At 52.0% G+C, this 27480-nt stretch overlaps 9 protein-coding genes across 9 annotated transcripts; 4 read left to right on the top strand and 5 right to left on the bottom strand.

Annotated features, from left to right (window-relative positions):
* Positions 1-101: 101 nt before the first annotated feature.
* Positions 102-2154, bottom strand: J4E87_006620 (uncharacterized protein; the record flags this gene model as incomplete). Its single annotated transcript, XM_049378222.1, has 2 exons — positions 102-518; positions 568-2154. The coding sequence occupies 2 exons, from the start codon at positions 2152-2154 to the stop codon at positions 102-104; spliced, it is 2004 nt and encodes a 667-aa protein (XP_049232026.1).
* Positions 2155-3434: 1280 nt separating this feature from the next.
* Positions 3435-4463, bottom strand: J4E87_006619 (uncharacterized protein; the record flags this gene model as incomplete). Its single annotated transcript, XM_049378221.1, has 1 exon — positions 3435-4463. One exon carries the CDS (start codon positions 4461-4463, stop codon positions 3435-3437), a length of 1029 nt encoding a protein of 342 aa, XP_049232025.1.
* Positions 4464-6654: 2191 nt separating this feature from the next.
* Positions 6655-7782, bottom strand: J4E87_006618 (uncharacterized protein; the record flags this gene model as incomplete). The annotated part of the gene is made up of 1 exon (XM_049378220.1): positions 6655-7782. One exon carries the CDS (start codon positions 7780-7782, stop codon positions 6655-6657), a length of 1128 nt encoding a protein of 375 aa, XP_049232024.1.
* A 1333-nt stretch (positions 7783-9115) lies between these two features.
* Positions 9116-10801, top strand: J4E87_006617 (uncharacterized protein; the record flags this gene model as incomplete). Its single annotated transcript, XM_049378219.1, has 3 exons — positions 9116-9447; positions 9496-10309; positions 10370-10801. 3 exons carry the CDS (start codon positions 9116-9118, stop codon positions 10799-10801), a joined length of 1578 nt encoding a protein of 525 aa, XP_049232023.1.
* Positions 10802-13504: 2703 nt separating this feature from the next.
* J4E87_006616 (uncharacterized protein) lies at positions 13505-14409 on the bottom strand (the record flags this gene model as incomplete). Its single annotated transcript, XM_049378218.1, has 2 exons — positions 13505-13733; positions 13784-14409. The coding sequence occupies 2 exons, from the start codon at positions 14407-14409 to the stop codon at positions 13505-13507; spliced, it is 855 nt and encodes a 284-aa protein (XP_049232022.1).
* A 2796-nt stretch (positions 14410-17205) lies between these two features.
* Positions 17206-18973, top strand: J4E87_006615 (uncharacterized protein; the record flags this gene model as incomplete). Its single annotated transcript, XM_049378217.1, has 4 exons — positions 17206-17311; positions 17360-17487; positions 17542-18201; positions 18248-18973. The coding sequence occupies 4 exons, from the start codon at positions 17206-17208 to the stop codon at positions 18971-18973; spliced, it is 1620 nt and encodes a 539-aa protein (XP_049232021.1).
* Positions 18974-20193: 1220 nt separating this feature from the next.
* J4E87_006614 (uncharacterized protein) lies at positions 20194-21924 on the top strand (the record flags this gene model as incomplete). Its single annotated transcript, XM_049378216.1, has 3 exons — positions 20194-20649; positions 20702-20804; positions 20861-21924. The coding sequence occupies 3 exons, from the start codon at positions 20194-20196 to the stop codon at positions 21922-21924; spliced, it is 1623 nt and encodes a 540-aa protein (XP_049232020.1).
* Positions 21925-22000: 76 nt separating this feature from the next.
* On the bottom strand, positions 22001-23569 carry J4E87_006613 (uncharacterized protein; the record flags this gene model as incomplete). The annotated part of the gene is made up of 1 exon (XM_049378215.1): positions 22001-23569. The coding sequence occupies one exon, from the start codon at positions 23567-23569 to the stop codon at positions 22001-22003; it is 1569 nt and encodes a 522-aa protein (XP_049232019.1).
* A 200-nt stretch (positions 23570-23769) lies between these two features.
* J4E87_006612 (uncharacterized protein) lies at positions 23770-25161 on the top strand (the record flags this gene model as incomplete). The annotated part of the gene is made up of 1 exon (XM_049378214.1): positions 23770-25161. One exon carries the CDS (start codon positions 23770-23772, stop codon positions 25159-25161), a length of 1392 nt encoding a protein of 463 aa, XP_049232018.1.
* Between the last annotated feature and the right edge of the window lie 2319 nt (positions 25162-27480).

The following is a 27480-nucleotide window of genomic DNA, read 5'->3' as shown; positions in this document are numbered from 1 at the left end:
ATGGGCTCTCATATTTGGGTTGGGCGCTTGGGTAATCGTTGCAATGGGCCGGATCATTCAGACGCGCATCCACCAGAATCAGATGCCGCTGCACATACCACTCACTTCTTATCCTCCACCTTGTCAGAGTCGTAAGCTGGCGGCGCTGACAAGCCGGCTTCGTACTCCTGCCCAGGCGCAACACCACCCACAATGTTTGTGTCGTCCTTTCCGAGTACTGTCTGGGGCGCGTATTGTCTGTTTCCTTCCTCGCGGCGTTCTGGAGGTACGAAGATATTGAGGCTCTTGGGGATGATGAAGCCGACAAGGACGACTAGGACGATGAGATGGGCGACCATGAAACCGAAGATCTGTAGGGGGTCGCCACGGATGGCGTAGAACGTGGGGTAGGCGAAGCAGAAGATGATCGAGAGCACAGGTGCGGCGAAGTATCGAAGGATGGGTGCCCAGAAGACGGGTAGTCGCCACTGCTTGCCCACACACACGACATAGTTGAGGTCGCGCGCAAGTTGGTGTCCCTATATAGTATTAGCAAGTGAATATGTCACTGGAGAAGGGTGTACTTACAGAGTAGAGGCCAACCCACCAAACGCGGTTCAAGATCTTGTTACGGCCCCAAAATTTAGGAGCTGGAACTGTGGGATCTTTGGCGACGAGAATTGCAAGGATTGTGCCAATGATGTAGATACCAAAGCCAACACCAGCACCAATCTTGTCGGAAACTGTATGTGCGATGGCGTTGCCGATGATCTGGGCACCAATGTACGAACATTGGTACAGCCAGAAGGATGGTGCGCCAACCTGACCTATGACGTCGACGAAGCGGTAGAACGAAGTAGCGCATACGCACTCAGCCCATACTACGAAGATGAGTGAAATGTTGCTGATCTGTGCGTCAACAGCATTGGTAGCTTCATAACCGAATCCCGTTGAGTAGAACAATGATACCAGGGCCGAGATGACGGTGATGATCGTGGCGATGGTCGAGTGCTTGTACTTCCTTCCCCAGTGAGTGTCGCAGATGGTAGTAATCATAGCATCGAGCAGCGCGTACGATGAACTGATACCAAGTAGGAACAGAGTCAGAAAGAACAGAACAGACCAGAATGGAGCTCCAGGCATTTCCTGGATGGCGCTGGGGAGGGTGTAGAAGCCGAGCGTATATGTTCCGACCGGATCACCAACACCAGGCTGCAGGCCCAAGTAACCGACGACACCGAAGACAGCAAAGGCCGCGAACGACTCAAACAGTGCGTTAGCACTGCAGATCATCATGGCGTCTTGGACAGCATCAGAGAACTTGGAGTTGTACGAGGCGTAGGCAGAGTAATAGCCAAAACCGACACCGGTAGAGTAGAAGACCTGACTCGTTGCAGCTTGCCAAATCTTGCCTGCGGCAAGCTGATCGCCGTTGAACTCCCCAAAGTATAGTTTGATACCTCGGCCAGCGTTGGGCAAAGACGCACCACGGCCGACAAGGATAACGGTCATGATAATGGGCAAGACGATGGTAATGTAGACGACGCGAGCGGTAATGGCGATGCCTTTGTATAAACAGATCCAAACGATGAACCAAGAAAAGAGTACCCAACCGACAAGCTCGCCATCGAGGTTCACACCAGGATATGAGGCATACTGAAGGACTCGACTTCCATCATCGCTGTAGACCGCGGGAATGGCGGGGACTTCGTTGACGACATGACTGAAGTACTCCTGTGGGTTATCTTTCCAGGGGAAGTCGTTTGCGGACCGGAACGAACTGCGGAAGTACACCATGACCCAGGATAGAATGGGAATGTAGTATATGGCCACCGCGTAACCAACGCAGACCATTCCGAAACCAACGCCGGTAAAGCGTCGATCAAGACCGTTGTAACCGATGACACAGCCGCTGCGGTAGGCCTGTCCAATAGCCACTTCCAAGATAAGCACCGGGATCGCGAGGAGGCAGACAGCCATGAGGTAGGGTATAAACCATTGAATGCCGTTGTTGTTGAAGACCTGGGAAGGGAAACGTAACAAATTTCCGAATCCCATCGCTCCGCCCATGGAAGCAAGTACGTATGGTGTTCGAGAGGGCCATTCCGCGCGACCGTCAGGCGCCACGCGAGGCGGAGGGAACATCGCCCGCACGGCTTTACGGATGGCGTTCATTGTGGGCAAATGGTATCGATGCGCTCAATGAGACGAGGTGAAGGAGTAGAGTGATATGAGAGGCTGCATGGAGAGGGCAAAGAGACAAACCCGGCAGAGGTGCAGTGAGAGAACCCAGCCTGGGCACAACTCTCTCTTCTAATGATGTCGTCGCACACCCCTGCACTCCTGATCTTAGATCAGAGTCGCGGCGCGCGTCACCACGCAGCCACGGCCAGCGACGACTCGACGCCTCAATGATAACATGTCGCGTGCCAGGGTAGCACTACGGGCATGATACCCGTCTGCAGCTACTGATACCAACATTCAGGCCCGTGGGAGGCGTTTGCGCAGGAACTTGGTAGGTGGAGATGTCCCATGGGTGCGGAGGCGCGCCTTGGCAGCCAAGGTATGTTCGGGTGGAACGGCACCTCCACGTCTTGGAAGGGAGTCATGCTCGGCCTGGTTGGGCTCGCAGTGTGCATATCAATGTGGGCGTGAGATAAGAGGGTATCGATATGCAAACATGTCTCTTGTATCAGCCTCCAGCTGATCCATCGCCGTGCCGTAGGGTTTTGAGGGTGTCGTCGCGCCTCATCTCTTGTGCAGAGCGGCCAAGGGAAATCCAGTTCGAGGTCCTGCACAACAGAAGCAACGTTGCACCAGAGGTTTAGCGCCATGTGCCGACTGTTCCTCGTCTCCAAGACTCGGACATGCCGTGATAAGAGCGACAGGCCTTCGAAATGGCAAATGCATGACCGACGAAAGTCCGGCAAGAGATCCGAGAGGTCTTCGTAGTCATGGTGCTAGGTAATCGGAACCGATTGCAGTAGTCGGAGTGGGATGTAACGCGTACGTGATTCGGGCTGACAGTAGCAGAGGGAAGAGTGGCTTGGGCGCTGGTTATACATATCTCCTTGTTGCACGCCCTATTGTCAAACTTCGAAACGCGCCCTGCCAGCACGCCTACGTCATGCCATGCGCTAAGCTATCTTTGTCCTTAGCGTGCTGTTCTGCCAACACGCGTCTGCCGTCCAGACCATAACATCAACATTTCACACATCCACGTGTTCTTCGTAATAGCCGCTCATGCACATATCGCCCCTTATTCAATGATAGCAGTAGAATCATCAACACCAGCGAGCAAAAGGATAAATACGCCAAAGTTAGTCCTTGCGCCGACTGCGCGCCATTGCCAATATAGCCCTGCCGATACATACGATACGTTATCCAGCTCTTCCATGCAGGGGATCAATCCTTCGAAAAGACGCATCGCAACACCTCTCAGCACTTATCTAAAGCTACCTGATCCAGCCACTTGGGCCACCCCACTGGCCCTTCACGTGATATCGATCATAAACCCAAGGAAAGAAGTCTTTCTTTAGATGATAGAAAGCACGTCTCGGCACTGCCTGATCAACACCAAACCATGTATTGAACGTCTCTTTCGGCATACCACCGTATTTGAACTCCGCAAGAAGCACCTTCTTGTCACCGGTCAGAAGCGGACATGAAGTATAACCATCGTATTCGGACTCTGGCTCCTTGCCATCCATAGTACGCAAGAGATTTTGTGTGAGAATGGGCGCCTGGGATGTGATCGCAGCCACTGTTTTCGATGTAGGCAGACTAGCCGCATCACCAAGCGACCATACGTTCTTGAACTTCTTGTGCCGGAGAGAGTGCTGATCCACGTCTACGAATCCCGCGTCGTTCCCCAACCCGCTCTCTTTCACAAAAGCGTGCGGTACATTCCGGGGCGCAACATGAAGGAAGTCAAAATGTCGCTGTACGGGCTGTTCGCCGTTCGGTCGTTCAAATGTCGCAGTATTCCCATTAATCTCGATAAGGTTATGTTCGAAGAGGCCTGTGACTCCTCTCTCTTCTCGCATTTCGTTCAGTTTGACGCTGTACTTCGGTACGCCAAACATAGTGGGCAGACCAGTCGCGAAAGTCATCTTGATGGTGCTTTTCTCGGGATCGTTGCTGTAGAGGCCTGTTCGTTTCCAGTAGTCCATTGCGAGCCACATGAGTTTTTGAGGCGCACCTGCGCATTTCACTACACCGGAAGGCTGGGTGAAGATGGCTGAGCCCTTTTTGAGGCGCTGAATGTTTTGAAAGACTTTGTCGCAATGGTCGTAGCTGTATATGGATGCTACGACGCTATCAGGATTTCGCATAGCTTCGCGAAGGCCTTTGACGCTGTTGTAATCGACTTTGATGCCTGGTGCGATGACGAGGTGGTCGTATTGAAGTTTGTCACCCCCTCCCAAGAACAAGTGGTTGTCTTGCGGGTTAATGGCCGCGACATTGCTGTTGTAGAACGTCATTCCAGACGCGACGAGCTCGCTCATCGGCCTTTTGAACTGTTCTTTATGGCTCAAGCCGCCGCCCACCAATGTCCAGCCCGGTTGGTAATGATGCCAAGTGCTCGGATCGACAATGGCAATATCGTCCTTTTTGAAGCGTCCTTTTCGTAAGAGTTGATGGCTGACTGCGACACCAGCTGAACCGTTTCCAATGACAACGACCTTGTGATGTTTTGATATACTGGTCACAGGTGAGACAGTCGCGAGGCCTCGAACAGCTGGCCGACTTTGCGTTGTGAGCGCAGTTCGGAGCGACGTCGATGTGAAGCGATGGCACGATGTATACATTCCGGCCAAGTAGACTGCTATTTCTTAGCTGCTGATGGTCGTGTGGACGTATCGGTTAACGATAAGTCGAAGAGGCAATATGAACGATCCTTGGTTTCGCTCGAGTAACTGTAGGTCTGTGGTAATGTGATTCCTTGCGATTTTGCGGTTTGTGGATGGTGGACGAAACGACTCTTCAAGAGCTTCGAAAATAGTAAGGGAGTAAATTATTCATCCCAAAGGCCATTGTCATGTCGGCGATCAAAAGCGTTTCGTGTCGGGGATCAAGAGCGAGTCATGTCGGGGTCGTCGTGGGATAAACGCCGAACCCTGCATAGAGGTGGCACCACCTGGGCACAGTCAGCTTCCCGAGATTGATAAATACTTAAAACGAAGCGGAGGAGGTATTGAACAAGTGGCCGCTGATACACGGATAATATTGACTATCCCATCCTAGGACATGAAGAAGTTACGCTCATCTGGACGCATCCAGGCGCTTTGGCGATTGCTGAACTTGTCTCACCACACCCCCAAGGTCCGCATTTGGAGGCAAAAGCAACGATCGATGGCTCAAATGGCTCCTACGATACCTCAATGCATCGCACGAGGAACAGTCAGCTTGCCACATCCACCGAACTATGCGAGGTGGGCAGGCCGCATCGTCGCCAACCTGACCAATCCAACTTTACAGATCCCGCGGAAACCCCGAAACCGATCAAGTTACAGCACTCACACCATAAGGTCCTACGAGCCAGCAATCCACAGCTTATTTGAAGACAAGACAGGGACATGGCAATACGTGGTAGCAGACCCTTCTTCCAAGAAAGCCGTCATTATCGATCCTGTGCTCGATTATGATGGGCCTACCCAGACAATCAGTACCCAGACAGCTGATGATCTATTGGCCACGGTCTTGGAGGGTGGGTATCACATCGAGAGAATACTGGAAACGCACGCACATGCCGACCACTTGACAGCAGCTTCTTACCTCCAGCAGCGTCTCTCATCGTGGCAGAGTCTCAAACCACCCATCTGCATCGGAAAGAGAATTCGGGATGTCCAGAAGCGTTTTGCTGTGAGATATGGTATTCCAGCCAGTGAGTACGAAAACGCGTTCGATCATCTTTTCGAAGATGATGAGATGTTCGAGGTTGGGAGTTTAAGGGTGAAGGTCGTTCATCTTCCAGGTCATACCCCAGATCATATCGGTTATCAGGTCGGCAGTAAGTGCTCGCTGCAGCGATCTGTATTTGTGCTCAATACTAACACTTTGTAAGGCAACGTGTTCTGCGGCGACTCAATCTTCCATGCTGACATCGGCACTGCACGATGTGATTTTCCAGGCGGGAGTGCAAAGAGTTTGTATGCTTCAGCACAAAAGCTAATGAGATTACCGGACGAAACCAGGATTTGGACAGGGCATGACTATCCAGCGTGTCCGCAACGATGCGAAGCCGTGCCTTGGATGACTGTACGGGATCACAGGGAGAAGAACAGACATCTCGCGAACCATGCGGAGGACGATTTTCGAATCCTGCGAGAAGAACGTGATGCGAGTCTGAACGCGCCGAAGCTGCTGCATCCGTCCTTGCAGATAAACATACGCGCTGGTAGACTTCCATTACCGACACCAAGTGGTGAGCTTTTGATGCACCTCCCGGTCAAGGGGAAGAAATGGTCATGGGACACGGGGACTGAGCGGCACTGAGCGGCACTGAGCACCTCTAGGCAGGTCCAAGCGCTATGCCGACGGGAACGATTCTAGAGATTATGTACACAATACAACGATCTTTTCCAATTCGGTTCGCGCAGATGAAACGATTGTTGCGTCCTTGCATCTTTAACCGAATGGTTGAAGTAGACCTTGAAGGCCATATCGGGCTTATCATATGCCTAACGTATTGTTATCAAGGCCCACAAGTCCGTACAAATCCTGGAGATCGAAGTCGGGAAAAGCATCATTATCGATTGATGTGGCCGGAGGAGCCACTATACTGGACGGTGAATCGACGGAGGAACCACGGAATACTGCGGATGCTACCCTTTTCAGGGTGCGTAACACAATTCCAGCAGCCGACCATTGGCGGCTCATAGACTTGAGTACCCCGAGTAACAGCTTGACTCGGTCAGCGTGCTGGTCCAAGCAACGCCGGGGGCTTTTGTCGTGCATCGCGCCGATGGAAAGCTGAACGACAGCAGCGAGAGCCAGTGGATACACAAACAATGGTGTGTGCTTTTGAGTTGGAGTGCGCAGCGCCGCTAACATAGCTAGGGTCTTGGAGGCTTCGATGGCTTTGACGGAGTGGATATGTTGTCGATTGCAGGGACAAAGGAGCTTGGTACAATTGGCTCCAAGTACGTCTTGTGTTAAAAGGTCAGAAGATATCAGATCGCCTCTGGGGTAATGTACGAGGATAGTGCTCCATTGGATGATAGTGTGCGCTTGGAACATGAGTTCGTCCAGATCACCGAAGGTGTTTGAGATCTCCGCTTCGCTTTTGGAGCGTGGTAAGTGATATAGGAACGCAGCAAGCGCATTGTCAACGGCCTGTACCAGATCTCGATCCACCCCATGCTTTCCAGTGATAGTCAGAGCTCGTCCCAGAAGACGTACGGCTTCTATGCGGTAGCAGAAGGAAGAAAACACCTTTTCCTCTTCGGCAAAGACGTTGCCGTGAAATTCGGCCATAGTTGCTGGCATAAAGCACATTCCGGCTTCGTAAGTAAAGTCTTCGCATGGTAAAAGAACATCAGCGTTTACTGTGTTGGTTTTAAATGTCGATTTTCGCTGCAATGCCGCGATGCAGCCATCGATCACGTACAATTCGTACCAGGTTCTCCGCATGCTTTCTTCCAGTACAGTCAGATCACCAGCATGCGTTGAAGCAAAGCTCCGCTGGTGCATGCCGAGTCGTAAAGCTAGTTCGATCGTGGAATCAAGCATCTTCTGCCCTTGGTCCGTAGCGTTTTCCGCGAACAGGGCGATAGTGTTGAGGAGTCCTGCTTGTACCATCTCGGCTGTGTTTCCTTCGCTTTGAGCAAACTCTCGTGCCACGTTCTCGCGCAATTCGTCAAGCGAGACAGCATGTGAATAGCGACCACCGATGAGATGAACTACCGCTTTCAGATAACGAGGGTATCCGTGTTGCCAATACATGTCCCTTGGGAGAAGGATTGGGTGACTCGCGTGGAAGTTCAGATAGTAAAGATTCACCAGTTGCTCATCGTCAGCCCACTCGGCATTCTGATCAGGCGGAGTAGTTGATATTCGACGCTGCAGTAGGGCCGAGTTTGGTGGAACGGCTGCATCGTCGAGAGGAAGCCATTGCGCTGCAGAGGACGTACAGGACAGCGCTTGTGCAACAGCGGATTGCGCGACCGGGCCAGAAGAAACGGGTGGGGTGTGAGACAGTGTCGGCTGCTCATCAGTATCAGCGCGCGTTATACCACGTCGGCGACCTCGTCCAGAACGCTTGTAGGTGCATGCAAAACCACGAGTCTGGCAGCGCCCGCATATAGGTTGGGTTCCGTCGCACTTGAGGTGGGTACGCCGACACTCTAGGCATGCGAGTGAGGCAGGCCGAGCATGATGTCGCGATTCAGAAGAAGGCATCCAATTCGACGGCAATGTGTTGTGGATTGAGAAGGTTTCCAGGTGCTGCGTAAGGCGACGCGATTGAAGATGCCGAAGACCCTGGCGAGATTTGGACCCCGAAGACGCTAAGAACGCGTCGTGAGCTAGCCTTTCTTGGTTGGCGCAGGGGCACCTGCCTTCTAATCATCTCCAGAGCTCAGTCACGCTCTCGCACAGCACAGACGGCCTCGACTCTATCACGACTTTCGAAACATTGTCTCGCTGCGGGTGCTTGAGTTCTTGACCGATGAGTATGAGCGTCTAGATCTCCACATGTGCGACACGTTGCAGATAGCCAGATCACAGCATATAATCTACCAATGATCTCTTCGATGGCAGATTGCCTGCATCGTAAGGCCTGGCTATATCTACCTGTCAGCACAAACGGCATCATCCATATGCTTTCGGCAGTGCGATATTCACCGTAAGACAAAACTTATCGCTGCTCGTTGTACGCCCAGCCGTCTGCCAATGACGAGCGCTGGGTCGCAAGCTGCTTAATCAATACTGCAGCATCGGTACGCGAAATCGTCTTTACAGCGAGGCGCAGGTATTGACTTCATTGAGCTACCATATACATATGCAGGGCGTAAGTCGACTAGGATATAACCGCATCACCTCTCAGGCATAAGAACACTTTCGTCTACGCACGAGATGGGGACTTGCTACTTCCCTCTGCGTCTCATTCCCGCAAAGATCCTCCAGCGTCATAATGTCGAGCAAATTTGCAGAAGCACACATCGGAGAACCTCAAGATATATTCAACGATCATAGCCTGGATCACAACGTGGCCGAGAAGGATGCGACCACAGCGGACGCCCATGACATGCACCGCATGGGAAAGACGCAGGAAACCCGGCGAAACTTCCGTTCTATCACCATTCTCGGATTCTGCATAGTTCTTCTTTCGACGTGGGAGACTATCCTTGCCACATCCGTCTTTGCCCTTGCCAACGGCGGAACAGCAGGGCTTATCTGGGGATACTTCATCGTCATGATTGGGTTCGGCTTCGTTGTTGCTTCGCTGGCTGAGATGGCATCGATGTGGGTACAGCTTAATGACCTGCAATGATAGTTACTCACTTTTAGCAGGGCACCAACGGCTGGCGCACAGTACCACTGGGTATCAGGGTTCGCACCACCAAGCTGCCAGAAGTTTCTCAGCTATCTGGTAGGTTGGCTCGGGGTTCTGGGCTGGCAGACCGGTGTAGCAACCGTTTCGTATCTTTCCGGCAAACAGATCCAGGGCCTCATCATCTTGAACAATACATCATACATTCCGAAGGCGTGGCACGGAACGCTCCTCATCTGGGCTGTCCTGGCCATATGCTTGGGATTCAACACATACCTCTCTCGCCATCTACCATTAATAGAAGGAGGCGTCGTCATACTGCACGTTGCTGGATTCTTCGCTGTCGTAATTCCACTCTGGGTCATGAGCGATAGAAGCCACTCTTCCAGCGATGTCTTCACGGTCTTCGAGGACAATATGATGTGGGGGAATTTTCCGCTCGCGGTCATTCTTGGCCTTACGAGCGCTACCAGCTCCTTCGTTGGCGTTGAAGCGGGAGCACACATGGCGGAGGAGGTACGCGATGCTGCCCATGTGATTCCGCGCGCTATGATGTGGACGTGGCTCGGGAACGGGTTGCTCGGCTGGATCATGGCAATCACCTTCTGCTTCTGCGTCACCGATACAGTCTCTGTACTTACGACCCCACTTGGCACGCCTTTCATTCAAGTTTTCGTCGACACGACCAAGTCCGTAGGCGGCGCGACTGCGCTGACGGTTTTGATGTTGGTCGTTGCGATTTTCGCTTGCGTTGCTATCATGGCAACAAGTTCACGTCAGGTGTTCGCCTTCGCTCGCGATAATGGCGTCCCATTTGCGCATGTCTTCAGCAAGGTTCGTCAAAAGCCTGCTTCGCCATGGCTATTACCTCAAACGAGAACTGACAGCGAGTAGGTATCAACGAAGCGCCAAGTACCGATCAACTCGACCTACATAACGGTTGTTTTCGTCGTAATTCTGTCGTGTATCAACCTCGGCTCCACCGTCGCGTTCATGCAGGTCATTTCACTTGGTGTAGCTTCGATGCTGACCTCGTATCTGATCACGATCTCGTGCGTTGCCCTGAAGCGCATAAGAGGCGAGCCGCTCCTGCCGTCCAAGTTCGACCTGGGAAGACTTGGATTACCAATCAACATCATCGCTGTACTATTCCTGCTGTTTGCTTGGGTCTTCTGTTTCTTCCCTGTTGGGCCTCGACCAACAGTAACAGATATGAACTGGGCGGTCCTGGGATATGGAATCGTCGTTCTCTTTGCTATACTGTACTACATTCTTCGTGGCAGACACGCGTACGTTGGTCCGGTCAAATATGTTCGGATGACATAAGCGAAGTTCGTTCTTGCCCCGAAGACATACACCCAAGCTCATAGTCTCAGCATGGTTATCGCAGATCTGTTGTGGGGAGCTCTGCAAGGGCGTGTATGTGGTGCGTGTACCCATCGACACGGCTTCGGCGTGACACAAATCCGGGCATCACTACTAAAATTCTACTATACGAGAAGCTCATACATGAACGCTGTATCTTATCTTGTCGAAGTGTATACTGCATCGATGATGAATCGCCAGCACCACGACATGCCATCAACTATCTACGTATCACTGCCAGCCCCAACCTCATCGATGTCATCTCACAACGCGCCCTGTATCCTGACAACACCATCATTGTACTAATTGAAAAAGCTCAAGCGCAGTCCTGGAGCAGATCCTTCAAGGCGCGAAGTGACTATTGCATTCGGCGGACCACAGGGTAAAGGTCACGCAGGACAGCAAACACACGATAAACATCTTCACAGTTCGCTGGATCGAACGTCACAGTAGTGAGTATCTCGTTAGTAGCTGTAGATCAATTCTCTAAATGCTTGCATCTACACCAGGTATGTTATTACCCTTTCTCACCTTCGCTCTCATAAGCGTATCGGTTGTCTGTGCAGCGCCGGTGCGCCCTTCTCTGTCCATCACGGAGCCGTCAAAAGTTACGGTAATGGCCGCAACCATAAACGCAGGTGCACCATCCGCACCAAATGGCAATAAAGACCTTCATGCGCGCCAGTGGGAGTGGACACCCTCAGCGCCAGCATGGACCGAACCCGTATGGACCGAACCCACATGGACACAACCTGCGTGGTCCGATCCAGCCACTACGCCCGTACCAACGGCACCAGCATGGACGCCTTCTCCATCACATCCGTACGTCGAAGCTACCGTGCCTGCATCCACGCCGACGTACTCATATGATGAAACCCATCGCCCCGACCCCAACGACGCTAAGACAAACGGCATCATTGCCGGATGCGTCATTGGCGCTTTGATCGGCATACCCATTCTCATATGGATTGTTACCACTGTGAGGCAGTGCTTCCACAAGCGTACCCATTCAGCATCCCAGAAGGAAAGAACCGATGTCGAAGCCGACGCCGATGTCCAACGTGATTTGGAGGCGCTGACCCCTAGTACGCCCCGCACAGCAATTATCAGCGATCTTGCGCGGAGTAATGATAGATTTATATCGACACCGACTCAAGGTTGTGACATCGTCGATGCGCCGCGTCTAGTTGAATCGCCTGGTGGGTCAACTTATGGACCGCGCCGTCCTTCTCCGGTTTATCACAACAATATTCCTCCCCAGGATACACATTGGCCAGTTGGGGAGATGGAGCAGGAGTTCACATCGACGCGCAGAGTCTGGTATCGGGAAGTTTAGTAGTTGAGAGTTAGAAGTAATGAATTACCCATTGAGTGCACTCATGCATGATACCGATGGTGTGGTGTAACAAAGCGCAATGGAGGATTAGAAACTCTTTTTAGCACTCTTGACGCTTGTTTATAGATCGCAACTTGGAACTGTTGATCTAGCACTGGCTCGACCGTACCGTATGAAAACTCCTTGGATTACGAAGGCTTTGAGTATCGGCCTGGGTCTTACCATCGTCGCAGTCGAGTCCTTGCGGCCCTGACTCTAGATCGCCTCTTAGACCAGTCAACAAGTATAGCTACCAAAGTCGGGAAAGTCAAGATGTTGAGCAAAGTGATGACCACCACCAGAATATTCCCCACTAACATTATAGGGTCTCGACTAAACTGCTTATCGCCAGTCGAGCGCCAGAAAAGCGACATTACAAGTCCGAAGTGCCAGGCAAGGACAGCGTTCCGTATTACCAGCAAGATAATATGGAAATCTTGAACGCTTCCATCAACATACCAGTCAGGGTTCTGTATGACACGTTGAATTTCCTCGCGGATAGACATGCATGGCAAGTCAAGTATGTAGCGTTCGAAAACATGGAACCAGACGGAGCCGATGCGTGAGTTGACCAGAGCGCAGATGATAGAATTGTGAACGGCAGGGCAATACGGAAGACGGTGATTCCAAAATGGGCATTTGTCGGGCTGTCGTTTCAACCACTCGTACAAGCACTTGTCCCCCACAATGTGGCCACACGGAGTGATCTGGAGGGGCGAGCAGTCGTCGATGGAGAAGGGCTCGCGGCAGATGTAGCATACGTCGTCTTCTTCAACGGAAGCTATGTTGTATTGGTAAGCGGGTACCAATGGGACGGCTATGAGTGGCTGAAGGAAGTGCGGCATGGTTTGTGGAGGCAATGTTATGGTGACTGAGGGCTGTAGTACGGTTGTAATGCGAGTTGTAGTAGAGGTAAGATTGGGTGGAAACAGTCTTGACTGGCTTCGACTGCAATCCATGTCTTCCAGTGAAGTGACTGAGCATCACCCTGTGCAAGCACACAAAGCTGAAGTACTCTGAACAAAACTGTCAGTGAATGGTATCGAGAGAAGTTAGCCTGCGACTAGATCAAGTAACAGCGCGGGTTTCCAAGAGCAAGACACGACTGAGCGTGTATGTCATTCAATTGATGAGAATCAATGTGGGTCGTTCATGACTCGTATCCAGGGTATAAGCCTCCCATGCCCAACGACCAAACGCCCAGTATGCCCAAATCACAACGTGTACTGACATAAACCGATAAAAACCCCATAACCTTCGCCGTCTTATCGCATTATTTTGTGATGATTTCATAGCTCAGGCTTCGCCTTGTCCTCCTTGACGTCATCTTTCTCGACCACGACAAAGTCATCGTCGGTGTCGGTGGTCTTCTGCTTCTTCGGAGATGGCTGTCGAGCATCGTCGGTATCTTTAGGGTCGGCGGTTGGGGCGTCTGGAAGTTGTGATGCGAGGTCGGAGGGTTCGGTGGACTGTTCCTCTTGCGCCTTGGGGTCGGAGTCGACTGGTGGGAAGTAGTCACTAGGTAGTCGTTAGTGTATGAACTGAGACTGATGACAGCTGAGACTCACGGGATGTTCTTGAAGTAGGCGTCCTCGTCTTTCTGGAGGAAATTGCAGAATATGACGCGCTCAAGCTTGTCCGCCTTGCCCTCCTCTTCGAGGAACTTCCGCACCGTCTCGAGCGCGACTGTGCTGGCCTCACCGCTGGGGTAGCCATAGACACCAGTGCTCAACGCTGAGAATGCGATGCTCTTGCAGCCGTTCTCGACTGCAAGCTTCAGGCTCGTACGGTAGCAGCCTGATAATAGTTCTGCTGAGCGCGAGCCCTCCTTCCAGTATATCGGCCCAACGGCGTGGATGACCTTCTTGCTAGGCAGTTCGTAGCCATCTGTGATCTTGGCACTGCCTGTCTGGCAACCGTCCAGCGTCTCGCACTCTTCTAATAAACCGGGCCCAGCTGCGCGATGGATCGCACCGTCTACGCCTCCACCACCTAGGAGGGAAGTATTCGCGGCGTTGACGATGGCGTCGATGGCAAGGGTTGTGATGTCTTGTCGGATGACGCTGATCTTGTCGTTGAGGGCAGCCGACGCGTTGTATGTGGACTGGCCCTTGTCGTCGCTTGGCACGATCTTCTTTAGCTTGTAGAGCAAGCTGAGGGTGGGGATCTCGTCGAGAGATAGTGTGTCGGCCATTTTGGGCGACGCGCTTCGTGATCGGGAGGACAAAGGTCTTGCGAGATAATATGCGCTCGTCATGAGTGGTCGGAGTGGTCGTAATGCGCGTGTGGCAGGTGTTATTAGCATCGAGGGAAGCGCCGTGGGAGAGTACCTGGAGAGCTAGCGGGCGCGGCGGGAGCTTGGGCCTACCTAGGTAGGCCCCTCCCGCAACTGCCCCGCTTACTAACTAGCCTTTCCGCTTTAGTGCCAACCACGTGCAGCACTCAGGATCCTGTCGGATTTGCTTTCTTTCACCACGACCCTTGACTTCGAGGCTGCACCACAGCGCACTATGACCACGACTTTCTTCTTGATATCGCGGCCACGAAAACGACACGTACATCTGATGGACATTTGGCCCAAGACAGTTCACACATCAATATTGATTGCTAGGGATTGCGGCTGATATCTGTCTCGTCGATGTTTCTCCCCGCACATCGTTTGTACGATAAGTTTCGCTTTGTCTCTAGACATGTGCCAATGCACGAGTGCAAACGATATTGTGAAGAAATGATTACATATAGATCTAGAGTGAATGCTTCAATTCAGTCACAGGACAGCCAAGCCTCCATACCATAATGTCCGTCAGGCCGCAAGCATTCTTCCGAGATCTTTTGTGGAGACTGAATTACAACATTCGAGCCGACGTCTCCGTCGCCCCAGACGATGTGTGCATCATCTGCAAAGAACCATACAACACTTCGATCCCGCCCTCCGCCCAAGGCTGTCGCCCAATCCAGCTGCTTCCCTGCATGCACATCGTCGGTGATGCGTGTTTTTCAGAGTGGGCCAAACGACAACCCGAGAAATGCATCTATTGGACTCACAAACTTCGATTTGTTCGACGAGACCCCACAAAACACGAGCTTTGTTGCATACGCTTGTTGGGCGCGATCACAAACAGCGGATGGTTTATATGCAGGGAGCGTGTACTCCTTCATAAGTGGACCTTTATTCGAGAGTCGCGATCGCTCAGGCCCTGGGCTCTCTGCAACTTGACCGTTCTTCTGTCTACATACTACATACTGGACTTGATATACGCCGGCGTTCAAGTGCTTTGGGTTCACTTCCTATTCAAGCTGACCGTGTTGGCTAGTCGACTAGTGGTGGCTATTGACAAGTCTCAGTTCTCATATGATCTACTTAAGCGAGATCTGTGGACTGTGAACTACTTGAACGGGGCTGCACTTCAGTTGCTGCTATACTGGATGATCGTTAACACAACAGCTTTCTTCACTGTGCTGTTTAGTATACTATTTGTCAGTAAAAGTAAGAAGGCGTGGGCTAGGAATTGATTCGCGTAGCTTGCACGCCCCGACTTCCGGGCACCGTCAGTAGAGATATGGGTCAACCAGCAGTACCTGGCCCGGACACGCTACTTAGTGTCCAATCACTCCTACAATCAGAATGGCATTAGATCGTACTGTAATCCCAATTCAAAGACTTCTTCTCGTGATCTCGAACGTTCCTGGTGTCTGGTGTTTAGTGTTGCGGTATACGCATGGCTTGAACACATCTTCTTACTAGAGAATCATCCCAATCGTCCTAGAGATACCTTCCATGTTCGGGTCTGACGCGATTAATGGGAATCCAAGGAGCGACGCTCCTTTCTTGTCTCAACTCTCAAGGCCTCCAATCACCTGAGCAAGACCTCTCCAGTGGATTTCGACATCTTCGAAAATGACCAGTCAGATTCGAACGCCGCACTCACAGCTTCGCCACTTTGTATGCGATGTCGCACGCTTCTCATTGGGATGACAAACATCGCCTTTGCGAGACGTCAGATACGTTGTCGGCCGCGGTCTTACCCTAGCGTAGTCCAAGTCAACATGCCAATGCTCTTGTGAGGTGTAGAACATGATATAGCCAGCCAAACACGTTGTTGCTGCTGACAGTAGCGAGCTAAGCGACTTGCCGCCGTGCCCAGGTGCGATGGACCGTCCCGCAATTTTATCGTATACGGCGGCTCCGTCATCTTGTGCATGTCAAGAGAGGTTGTGCCAGGGCTTGGTATCTTGGGGCGGAAATATTCATCCTTCCACGTGCCAGCGGAGCGCGAGCATGCCCAGGTGTGGTCTGAAGCTGTGCAGTCGTGTTGTGGGATTCGGCTACAGTCCGCGGAGATGGATGTTGCATTCCATGGTTCCATGTTTCTGTAGTACACGCGCGCATTTTCCATGCGACGTACATGTCTACTGCTCGAGTTGTCCCATGGTAGATTGATGGAGGTGAAGGTACTAGGTTACTAGATGCAGAGTCGAAAAAGGCATGGATGTCCACCACGGGCATAGATTTTCCCCCGATCCACTTTACCCCGCACACGCTACCGGCGTCGACTGTTCTGTCAAGCTTCATCACCCATACCGTCGATAACGGTCGACCGCCAAGTGCCTTGTGTGCATCCTCTATGCGGCTCTCTACCTATAAAATGTCACAACCCCAGATGCCAACCATAGGGTAAGGCTTGACCTTGTCGACTGCCAAGTGGACCCTTCCCCAGATTCGCTACGATGATCCGAGAGATAGCTTGGAACAGCAACTGTTGCGGTAAACATGGGACGATGCTAGTCCTCGTGCAGTCTCCCCGCGGGGTATGACTGTAGTGATGGCGAGGTAGCATCATGAAGGATGGCTCGGCAATGAAGGCCTGCAAAGCGAGGCAGCGGGCATAAGAGGACACACACCCTTCGCTCGGAATGCTCATAATCAGGCTAGAAACCATACTCTGTCAATCAAACTTACGATCAAATTCACTACACCTTAAACCAACACATGGGTTGCTTTAACACTCATGCATCCGGTACTCTGGACCCGCCAGAGGTCCGCAACTGGCGGATCCACCTCATCGCACTCATCGCCTCGATGTCTGCGCTAGCTAGTAAGTACAATTGAATCAGTCTGAGTGTAAAAGCTAATGTCGAAGCAGTGGGTTACGATACAGCCGTCATTGGCGGGACTATGGCCCTCGAATCCTTCATTCGTGACTTTGGCATGAACGACATCGCAAAGAGCAATCGCGACACAATTCAAGGCAACATCGTTTCTACTTTCCAGGTAGGTTTCCAGAAGCGAGCTATTGCAAAGTCGCCGCGGACTGACAATGAGTAGGCGGGATGCTTCTTCGGAGCGCTTATCGCTTTCCCCTTCGCGGAGCGCATTGGTCGAAAAAAGACTATGATATTTGCGTCCGCGGTATTCCTACTTGGCGGCACACTCATGACTGCCTCTCAAGGTAGTCTTAACATGATCTATGGCGGTCGAGCCGTAGCAGGTCTAGGCATTGGCGCATCAAGTATGGTCGTGCCTGTTTACATCTCTGAAACAGCTCCACCTTCCATCCGTGGCAGGTTGGTCGGTATTTTCGAAATCGCTTCGCAAGGTGGAGGTATGCTGGGCTTCTGGATCAACTATGCTTGTGATCAGACCATTAGCGTCGAAGGCCAGACGCAATGGATCGTTCCCCTTGCGATCCAGCTCATCCCTGGTCTGCTCTTGCTTCTCGGTGTCGCATGGTGCCCTGAGTCGCCTCGATACCTCGCAAAGAAGGACAACTTCGAAGGCGCAGAACGCATCTTGTGTAAGATTAGGTGCCTCGACGAGTCACATGCGTACATCCAGCACGAAATGAGCGAGATCCGCGCCCAAGTCGAACGGCGTAGCGCCAATCGGCAGAGCAAGAAGCAACAGTTCATGAAGCTATTCCAGAAGGGTGTGCGTAACCGCATGGCCATTGGTCTTGCGCTCATGTTCCTGCAGTCCTTTACTGGTGTAAGTATATACCATCTGCACGGCACGACAGAGGCTAATTTGTCAGGTCAACATCATCACTTACTATGCACCTCGCATCTTCGAAACACTTGGTATCTCTGGAACGTCGCTAAAGCTCTTCTCCACTGGGTTCTACGGTATCGCAAAGACACTCGGCATGTTCACCTTTACCTTCATCGTTGTGGAGAAGGTTGGTCGTCGCAAAGGCCTTATCTGGGGAGCTGCACTCGGTTGCATACCCATGTGGTACATCGGCGGTTATGTCATGAAGGCTGATCCAGCTGGAGCTGCTTTGAGAGGCGATGTCACACGCAACGGCTGGGGCTACCTCGCTATGGTCTGCGTTTACATCAACGCCTTCATCATCTGCGCTACGTGGCAGGGGATCACGTGGACTTACGCTTCCGAGATCTTTCCACTCGACATCCGTATGCTGTGCGTTTCGCTCACGACTGCGGATACTTGGCTGGGTTCCTTCATCATTGCCCGCAGTACCCCATACATGATCTCAGATCTAGGTTATGGGGCTTACTTCTTCTTCGCCACCATCTTAGTCGCAATGGGTATCTGGAGTTTCTTCTTCGTACCCGAGACAAAAGGTATCAGTCTTGAGGAGATGGACGCCCTCTTCCTAAGGCCGATGCACCAGGCTGTTTGGGCGCAGCTTCGCGGCAAGCCGATATTGACCGAGGAAGAAGTCGTTGCAAGGAATAAGGGTATGGAACATGAGAAGGATATTGGTGTTGAGACAATTGAAACAGTAAAGAGATAAGACGAATGAAGGCGACGAGGGGGCGCGGTCGATGATGGCCGACAGCTCGGCGTCATTCCCTCTTGTCGCCAAAGAAGGCGGACGGACGCGCTTGGACCTTTTCCAACCCTGGAAGGTTCACGCGGCATTCAATCAACAACTCCGTCTTCATACTCCTGCATCCTTCTCGGCGCTTGTGACCTATGATGCACTGGTTTTCTGATACTGACTCACATTGTTCATCTTCATTGATGCTGCAATACTAACTCAAGATGCCTCGTCCTCCAGTTACCCTGGTAGGGGATCGTTGCTTAGGCAATCATCCATGGATGGCTTGGCACCGATCGCAATCCTCTTAATGGGAAGCTGGCCTCCTGCATTATCGCTTTGATAACACAACCATACGGATTGGAACAGACCGTACACCATCTCGTATATCGCACGTTAAATTACTGTGCGGCATCGACACCAGAGCTGCAAGCGATCCCATCGCCCCGGTATAACACGACGAGCTCTGGCGGCAAGCCCTAACCTCCCCGCATTCAGTAGCGAGGCTTCCTACGCGACAGTACGGTCAACGAGATCACTGTGAGACGGACGACATGCGGAGAAGTCATCGATTTGAGTGTCTGATAGCCACCGTCGCGTCAGTACCCCGATGACGGTCGATGCCTGTAATTCTTGCCGAGGTACCCGAGTGCGATGATTGGCTGAACGAACGGTGATCTACGGCGAAAGGGGAGCTTGCGCAGTGCCGAGGCATCGTCAACGAGCTGATTGGTGGTCGGACTATAAGAGGAACTCACCGGAAGCGATTTGTAGACCGCATCCAGATCTGTTGCAGGGGAAATGGACTCTTGCATCTGGTCGCACGCGCTATTTGTCGATCATCTGGAGCCACGACTCCGGATGCTGGGGCATAGGCTGTCGTTCTCGCTTTCGCTTGAGTCGTGGGCCGTTCTTCCTTCCACAATCATAGGCTCCATCATGCTTCCGAAGATGCTTAAACCCTGGAGTAGCCTCGACTACCGCTCAGGCTAAACAAAGACCGACGATGATCTGCATACAACACCGACACAATATACACTATCGACATCGTGCTGACAGACTAGCATCCATTCAGATCGCCCTAGCGTGCTGTCATCTTGACTTATAACAGTTGTTTCCCAACATGGAATGAATGATCCAAGAGTCTTGTGTGACTTCCAACTCTACACTCTCAATCATCCCCTACCTTCACGATGGCGCTGCACATCGCTTCGTGCGTGAGCAAAGCGCTTTTGCTTTACTCTTTCGCGTCAACAGTCCTGTCGGCGCCTGTTGAAAACGGGCCAACGGTCACACTTGCCTCTGGTGTCATCATAGGAACCACCACCAAGCCCTCAAACCAGCCATCATTGACAGCCTCAGCGAACGCCTACCTGGGAGTTCCTTTTGCGAAATCGCCTCCTCTACGCTTCGCGCCGCCCGAAGCAGCAGTACCATGGTCTAGTCCTCTTCAGGCTCAGAAGATCAAACCAGCATGTATTCAGCAGTTCTCGGGTACTGGCGATATCCGTGCCAGGACTGTGGAGTACTTCAACAACCCTACCTCTTCACCGCCCGCGGAGAGTGAAGATTGTTTGTACCTCAATGTCTATACACCGCCAGGTGTGACATCTTCAAGCAAGAAGGCCGTCATGTTCTGGCTGTTCGGAGTATGCAATCACTTTCCTTTTGTGGGAATTGACAGTACGCTGACATGTGTAGGGTAACTTAGCTTTCGGAACTGGCGGACTGGGATTTTACGACGGAAGCTCTCTAGCGATCAACGAAGACGTCGTTGTAGTCACCATCAACTATCGCACAAACAGTGAGTGTCTCTGTCATCCAAGTCCAGAAGTTCTGTGACTAACATCCTAAACCTAGTCTTTGGCTTCTCAAACTCGCCCGAAATACCCTTTGGCTCCCAAAATGCTGGCTTTTTGGACCAGCGATTCGCATTGCAATGGGTACAAGACAACATTGCGCAATTCGGCGGCGATCCTTCTCGTGTGATGATCTTCGGTGAATCCGCAGGCGGCGAATCGGTCAAGCAGTTACTGGCCAACCCACCCAGCCCACTTCCATTCTCGTCAGCCATCCTTGAGTCTCAGAATGCGGTACTTCCCGGAAATGGCCTAGTCAACTACAAGCAGGTATTGCTGCATTTCGGCTGCACAGACATTGCTTGCCTTCGCAAGGTATCCGCCGAGGACATCAAAGCATACATCGAGCCGAACTCGCTCGCATTCCCGCCTGTCAATAACGATGGCACATCTGTTCCCGACGTTAGACTCAGCATCTCCACCGGGAAGTTCGCCAACGTACCAACGATGCTAGGGACGAATCTGAACGAAGCACGTGCCTTCCTGGCAGTAGCCGGTGTAACGGACGGTAAAACCGCCGTGAACAACTTCTTCAGCCAGTACAACATCACATCTCAAGCCGGTCGTGACTCCATAATTGCGGCATATGCTGCACAGGGTATCACAGATTTCTACGAACTAGCCGATAGGCTCGGCACAGATTTGGTCTTCACATGTACGACCGCCAGGCTAGCGAACTATCTCGCCATTTCTGGTCGCACAACCTATCGATACCAGTTCACGCCCGTATTTCCTTCGGTCGCCCTTTTCCCCAACCCAGGCGCCTACCACACTGCTGAGATCCCTGAGGTCTTTGGTACGTATCCGCTTTCAAGCGAATTCGGCACTGCGACGCAGCAGCAGATTCAACTCAGTGCTTTCATGCAGAAGACTTGGGCAAACTTTGCGAAGAACCCCGCTGGTGGCGTTGGATGGCCCAAGGTGGGTAGTGCGCTTGGCAAGGAGTTGGGTGTGTTGGGCAAAGACGGAAGTAGTGGCGTGACTATTCGGCCACTGCTCGAGGCAGACTATGCTTGCCCACTATACGCAGGCGTTGAAGATCTTCTGGGCTTGTCTTTCAAGTAAAGCATGGTGTTGCGCCTAGAAACCAGCTCTGTAGAGCACAATGGAAATTTATTCGTGCTTAACGTGCTGTGAACATTTACGCTTGATATACTAAGCTTACAACGAACAAAGTGATTACAACGGTTGCTAACACCCCTGCGAAGATGCTGAACCCAATTGTCCTTCTACGACTCAACCTCCCCGTAGCAAATTCCTCCCTCAAGTCCTTTTTTACCAAAGGTATCGAGAGAAGAAACCCGATACCAGCCAGCCAATAGCCAACAGGGATGATAATTGCCAAGCACAGTTGTGTCACCCTTCTGTAGCTTTCACTCGTTGTCTCCTCATCCATCAGCGACAGGCCAATGATCTGAGGCCCTGAAGAGTAAATCAGAACTTGCACACTACCCCAGATAGCAAGTCCAAATGTCTTATAACGCGGAGGAAGAAGCAGCGCAACGAGCGCGAAAAGACAGCCCAGCCAGAGTTCCGCAGTGAGGTACGCGAGACTCATGACGCCGTAGAGAATCTTGATGCCTCGGTCTTCCGAACCATTGGCAATATCGCGCGAGAAGATCATGAGGAGAACGAAAAGCGAGCTGATCATGCCTCCAATGCCGGTCAGATAGACAGGCGTTAGTTTCGTACGTGGCCATAGTACCGAGGTCATGATGCCGCCACTGAGTACCGCGACTGACCCGACGACGCCGACGATGATGCCGTAACGTGAGAAGATTTCGGTATGCGAAGGATATGTATCGCCGAGGTAGCTGGGCATGTAGTATCCGAAGACGTTGCCGCTCAACTGACGAAAGCCGGCGGAGAGGACGAGGAGCCAGAAGGAGTTCATGCGGAGGATGTAGGTGAAAGTAGCATGCAGATCAGACGTTGCTGCTTTCATCCTCGATGTACCTTGGATGTGCGGTGGTATATCGGCGAAATCCTCGTCTATGCTGTTGCTGTGATGGCGCGCGTGCATTTGAACCAGACTTTCTCTTCTCTTTGGTTCCCGCAGGACGAGTCTCAATAGCACCGCCACAACGCATCCCGTGATACCGATGGCTCGTAGAGCTATGCGCCAACTTGTGCCGGTTTCCGTGAACGCAGTAGCGATCTGACCACTGATGGCTTCGCCAATGTATACTCCAACATAGAGTACGCTCTCTCCAATGAACACGTTCCTCCATCCCACCAAGTCGCTGATGAGACTGATGGATAGTGCCTCAACACTTGCCTGTCCAATACCCATTCCAAGTCTTGCACAAAATAACTGTCCAAAGTTGTTTGCTAGAGACTGGAAGATGACGCATAAGCTCCACCATGCCGCTGTAACGCACAGAACCCATACGCGAGCAGATGTATAGTCCGACAGGAAAGCGATGGGGAGAGCGAGGATAGCGTAGACAATGCCCGTTGCGTAGCCCGAGAGAAGGCCATATTGGGTCGAGCTCAACGAGAGATCTGCTAACACAGAGGTCTGGAAGTATGATAGAATGAATTTGTCGTATTGCGCGAGGAAGTAGTTAACGAACAAAAGCGCAATGCAGAGGTATGCGTAGGCGTTGTGGAGAAGCGATTGCTTGGAAGTTGCTGCGTGCGTGGTCGGTACCACCTCGCCTTGGTAAGGCCGTTTCGTTCCATCATCGTAGGGACGTTTCATATCCATTCTCAATGCAATATTGGTTGTGTTGAAACGTGAAACCTCGTAGATGCCGACATCAGCTGTGTCTAGACTCGTTGCATACCAAGCGGTGGCGCAAAATCGATGACGTAGCAGCCACCACACCCCGCAGCCGAGATACCCGTTGCGATATGAGGTTAGACGTTGCTGCGATCTGTAGTTCGTAGGCAAATCCACTCTCCACAATGCCTAAACCAGAACCGCAACTTCCCCTGGGCAGCTCTTCGACACTGCGCGGGTTTGCCGAAAGCTTCTCGTTCCACAACTCACCAGAGTCATTCATTACGTCTCGCATCATCGCTTTTCAGAAAGAACACCCGGAGGCTGTTGAGAATAGAGCTATCGTTCGAGCAAAGGTGTTGAATCGCAATGTCGCAATCGTCTCCTCGCATGCGCAAATCCATCAAGTCCTGGCCCAGGATGCGGCAGGTTACGAAGCCAGTGGCGCATATGCTGAGCTGATGGCACCGTTCTTTCCATCACCGAACTTGTTACTGACGGATGGTGACGAACATGCATCTATGCGTCAAACATGGGAAGCGAGAATGGAGTCTCTCAAGAAAATGCTAGCTCCTGCAGTATCTGGGCGGGTCAATCAACATTTTTCGGAGCCGTCAACGTCAGCGATAGACATGTATGAGTCTCTGAAAAGGCTTTCATGGAAAATACTGCTCGGAACATTCCTGGGTCTCGACCGCGACAACAGTCTCTTCGATACGCTGGAGAGTTTGCAGGAAGACCTGCTTCGAGGCCAATTCTCGCTGTTCCCAGTGACAGTCAACACAGGTTTCTGGCACTCGCCTCGCAAGAAGGGTAAGGAGGCGAACAAGAAGCTGCAAGACAGAATTCTGCGTCACACGAAGGAAGATGTGAAAGCATGTCCATTTGCTGTTGCGGGCCAAGGCGAAACAGAGGATGTGGCAAAGCACTCAGTCCTCTTTACCAGCAGCCTCGCGGTCAAAGCGCTAGCATCTCTTCTGACAGCCTTCTTGTCAAACCTATTCTTGTATCGGACAAAGGACGGTCGATCGCTGGCCGATACTTTGGCCGGTGAAACTGAACCAGGGAGGCTTTCGCTACGCTTACGCGCCATACTATTAGAGACTGAACGACTTAGCCCGCCGATTGTAGGCGTCATGAGACGATCAACAAGAGACAATATCATCTCGTCGCCGGGAGAGCAGGCTGACATCAGAATACCAAAGGGCTGGGACTGTTGGTTGTATTTCGTGGGCGGTGGCCGCGATCGATCGACTTACGGGTCGACTTGGGATGTGTTCGACCCAGATCGATATCTTGACAAGGGCCTGGCGCCAGGTGTAGCCTACGGAGCGGGTCCCAAGACCTGTTTGGGTCGCGATGCGATCCGCGAGATCGTGCTGGCTGTAGCAGAGACGTTTTTGCGCCTGGGAATCCAGATTGATGGGAAGATTAAACCGCGTGGAGTACGCGGTTGGCTGGGATGGGAGCCGAACGATTCGGTGATGCCTGAGGATTGGGCTCGAGACATGAAGCAGCTGCCGACTCAGAGACCGTCAGACTCAATTATGATATGTGTGTCGCGTAGCTCTCCATAGCAAGATTTCAATGTATTCGTCGCTTGATGTTCCTCTTCGCTATGTTGAAAGCCAGCATGGTCCACCAGATAGCGTTCAGCCCAACCAGCATAGCAGTTCCGATCTGACATCGTTTCCTGAGCATTGCATACGCTTGGCACGGACCAAGGCCATGATGCTGGCCGTATTTCGACAATATCCAGTAAACGACACCGAATCTTGAAGCAGCGAATGTTGCCAAGAAGGCCATATCTAAAGCATTGTTTGATGCTCCTGTGCGCTGTCGGTTCCACCATCGCGCATGCATTAGTGGTGTACTGCCATTCATCAATAAGAACGCGGTGATCACCCACATCCCCTTTTCTCTGCCGGCTGCAATGTACGCTTGCAACACGAGTAACGCGGATGAGAGCAGCACGTGATGAACGAGAGTGATGGGTGAGTCTCGGGCCACAACGCGTAAGGCAGCGCGAACTGCTGACTGGTCCTTCTTGTGGCGTGCATGAATCATCGCATAAGTGTCGTACAGGAGGTAAGCGGTCTCCCATGCAGTCAGCGCGTTAGCCATCTTGTTGTGACCATTGATCGTAGGATTGTGCGAATCGTCTAGGTGTTGGCTCTTCCCGTGAGCGTCTTGAGGGGCTGATTTTTGTGACGGGAGTATCGGCCATGACGAGTATCGCAATAACAACAATGCAGCGATAGAAGATGCTGTGGCATGCGCTGCTGAAACGGCCTTATTGAACCTGATTGGATCTGTTGGCATTCTCGAGGTTCGGTAGTGCGAAATGTTGCTTTGCAGGGCGATAGGAGTGCCATGCAAATAGCGTATTGATGGGAGGCGATGAAATGGCTGCGGTGGCTTCTTGGGCGCTCCTCGGCTGACTGACACTCATGGTCCGTGCGGTGTGCACGTCATCGACCCTTCATCCCAGCCACCGAGTTGAACCCGATCCGCAAACAACATCATCACTTTGTTCTCAGTTATAGCGAGTCTCAGGAATGTCTCGTACACTTTACATCCTATACAATGCCGACGCATCTATCATGGGCAAATTGAGGTACGGTTATCGAAAGATTTGCCATTCTTCAGAGGAGAATCCAGCTTGTGCCGCCTGTATGCTTCCCTCGGCGAATTAATCCGTCTGATAATATGACAAAATGTGCTGATTCCCGCAGGTGATATTACACATGGCGGGTTATCATTGAAAGAAACACCAGCTTGGGTAGAAGCGAAGAAAGCAATAGAGGTTGAGTCTGGATACCACATCGTGCAATGGCATAGAGATGAGCTGTCAGAAGAGGTTCGTGGTCACGATGGGACCTTCCGAGTACTGGGATCTAAGTATTGACCATTTGCAGGTGAAGAACTTCATCGAGTCCAACAACATCCGTTATCCGACCATTGTGTCGAGCGGAAGCAATGGTAATCTCTCAGAGGTGATGAGCAACTCGGAGCTTGCGGCTTGTAAAGGCAATGCACAAAGTGTCATCTCGAGGCTTCGAGAGAAGGGCATTATGCAGCAGAAAGCGGCCTCTCCTTCTCTGTAGCGAGTTCCATTCGATACCGTTTAGCTTAGCGCCTGTACAAGCCAACTTGTCCTTTGAGCAATGCCTAAGCATACTAAAAGGGCCATAGTCCATGAGAGATGCTGCAGATAGCGAGGACAGATGAGCATGGCTGTGAAGAAAGCCGCGCTTTCCGTCCCTTCGATAAGTGCTGGTCGCATTGCCACGCTGGTCAGCTCTTTAACCCTGCTTCCATCTTTCCCGCTGCCCTTGCGCTTCTCGAGAATGGCGCCAATGTAGAATAAGACGAAGTTGTTGACGTGAAATGATGCTTCTAAAACAGCCACTGAGAGCCAGATGCTCTTTGCATCGGGCTCATCATTACGCGCTAAAGCGCAGGATATAGGGATGGTCGAATAGACGACGAAGTCGCCCAAAAGGTCGAAAAAGCCGCCAAGATCCGAAGACTGGTTGCGTGCGCGGGCGACAGCGCCGTCGAGACAGTCCAGTGCCCTGTTCAGTGCCCAGAATGTGGTGCTCGCTAAAGTATTGTTGGATGCAGCGTAAATACAGGAGATCACACCCGAGGAGAAGGCCAGAAACGTGAGAACTAGTGGCGAGCAAACGGAGGGAACGAGTGGCGTGATGGAATCGAAGAGCGTGTCTTTAATCGGTCGAAGCTGGATGTCTAACATGACTGCGGTAGATGCCAGCTGGATAGCGAATGATGGTGCTGGGTGAGATGCAATTTCGAGATGAAATGCCTTCGGAACCGTTCCGATCGGATGACGTCAAGAGTCATGAATGCCCAGAAAGCGCCAAAGGAAGGCA

This window comes from Alternaria ethzedia (genome assembly GCF_023757985.1).
Source record: "Alternaria ethzedia strain BMP 0044 chromosome Unknown scaffold_16, whole genome shotgun sequence".
NCBI classification, from domain to species: Eukaryota; Fungi; Ascomycota; class Dothideomycetes; order Pleosporales; family Pleosporaceae; genus Alternaria; species Alternaria ethzedia.
Note: the sequence above shows the minus strand (reverse complement) of the source record. Positions and strands in the feature narration are given on the sequence as shown.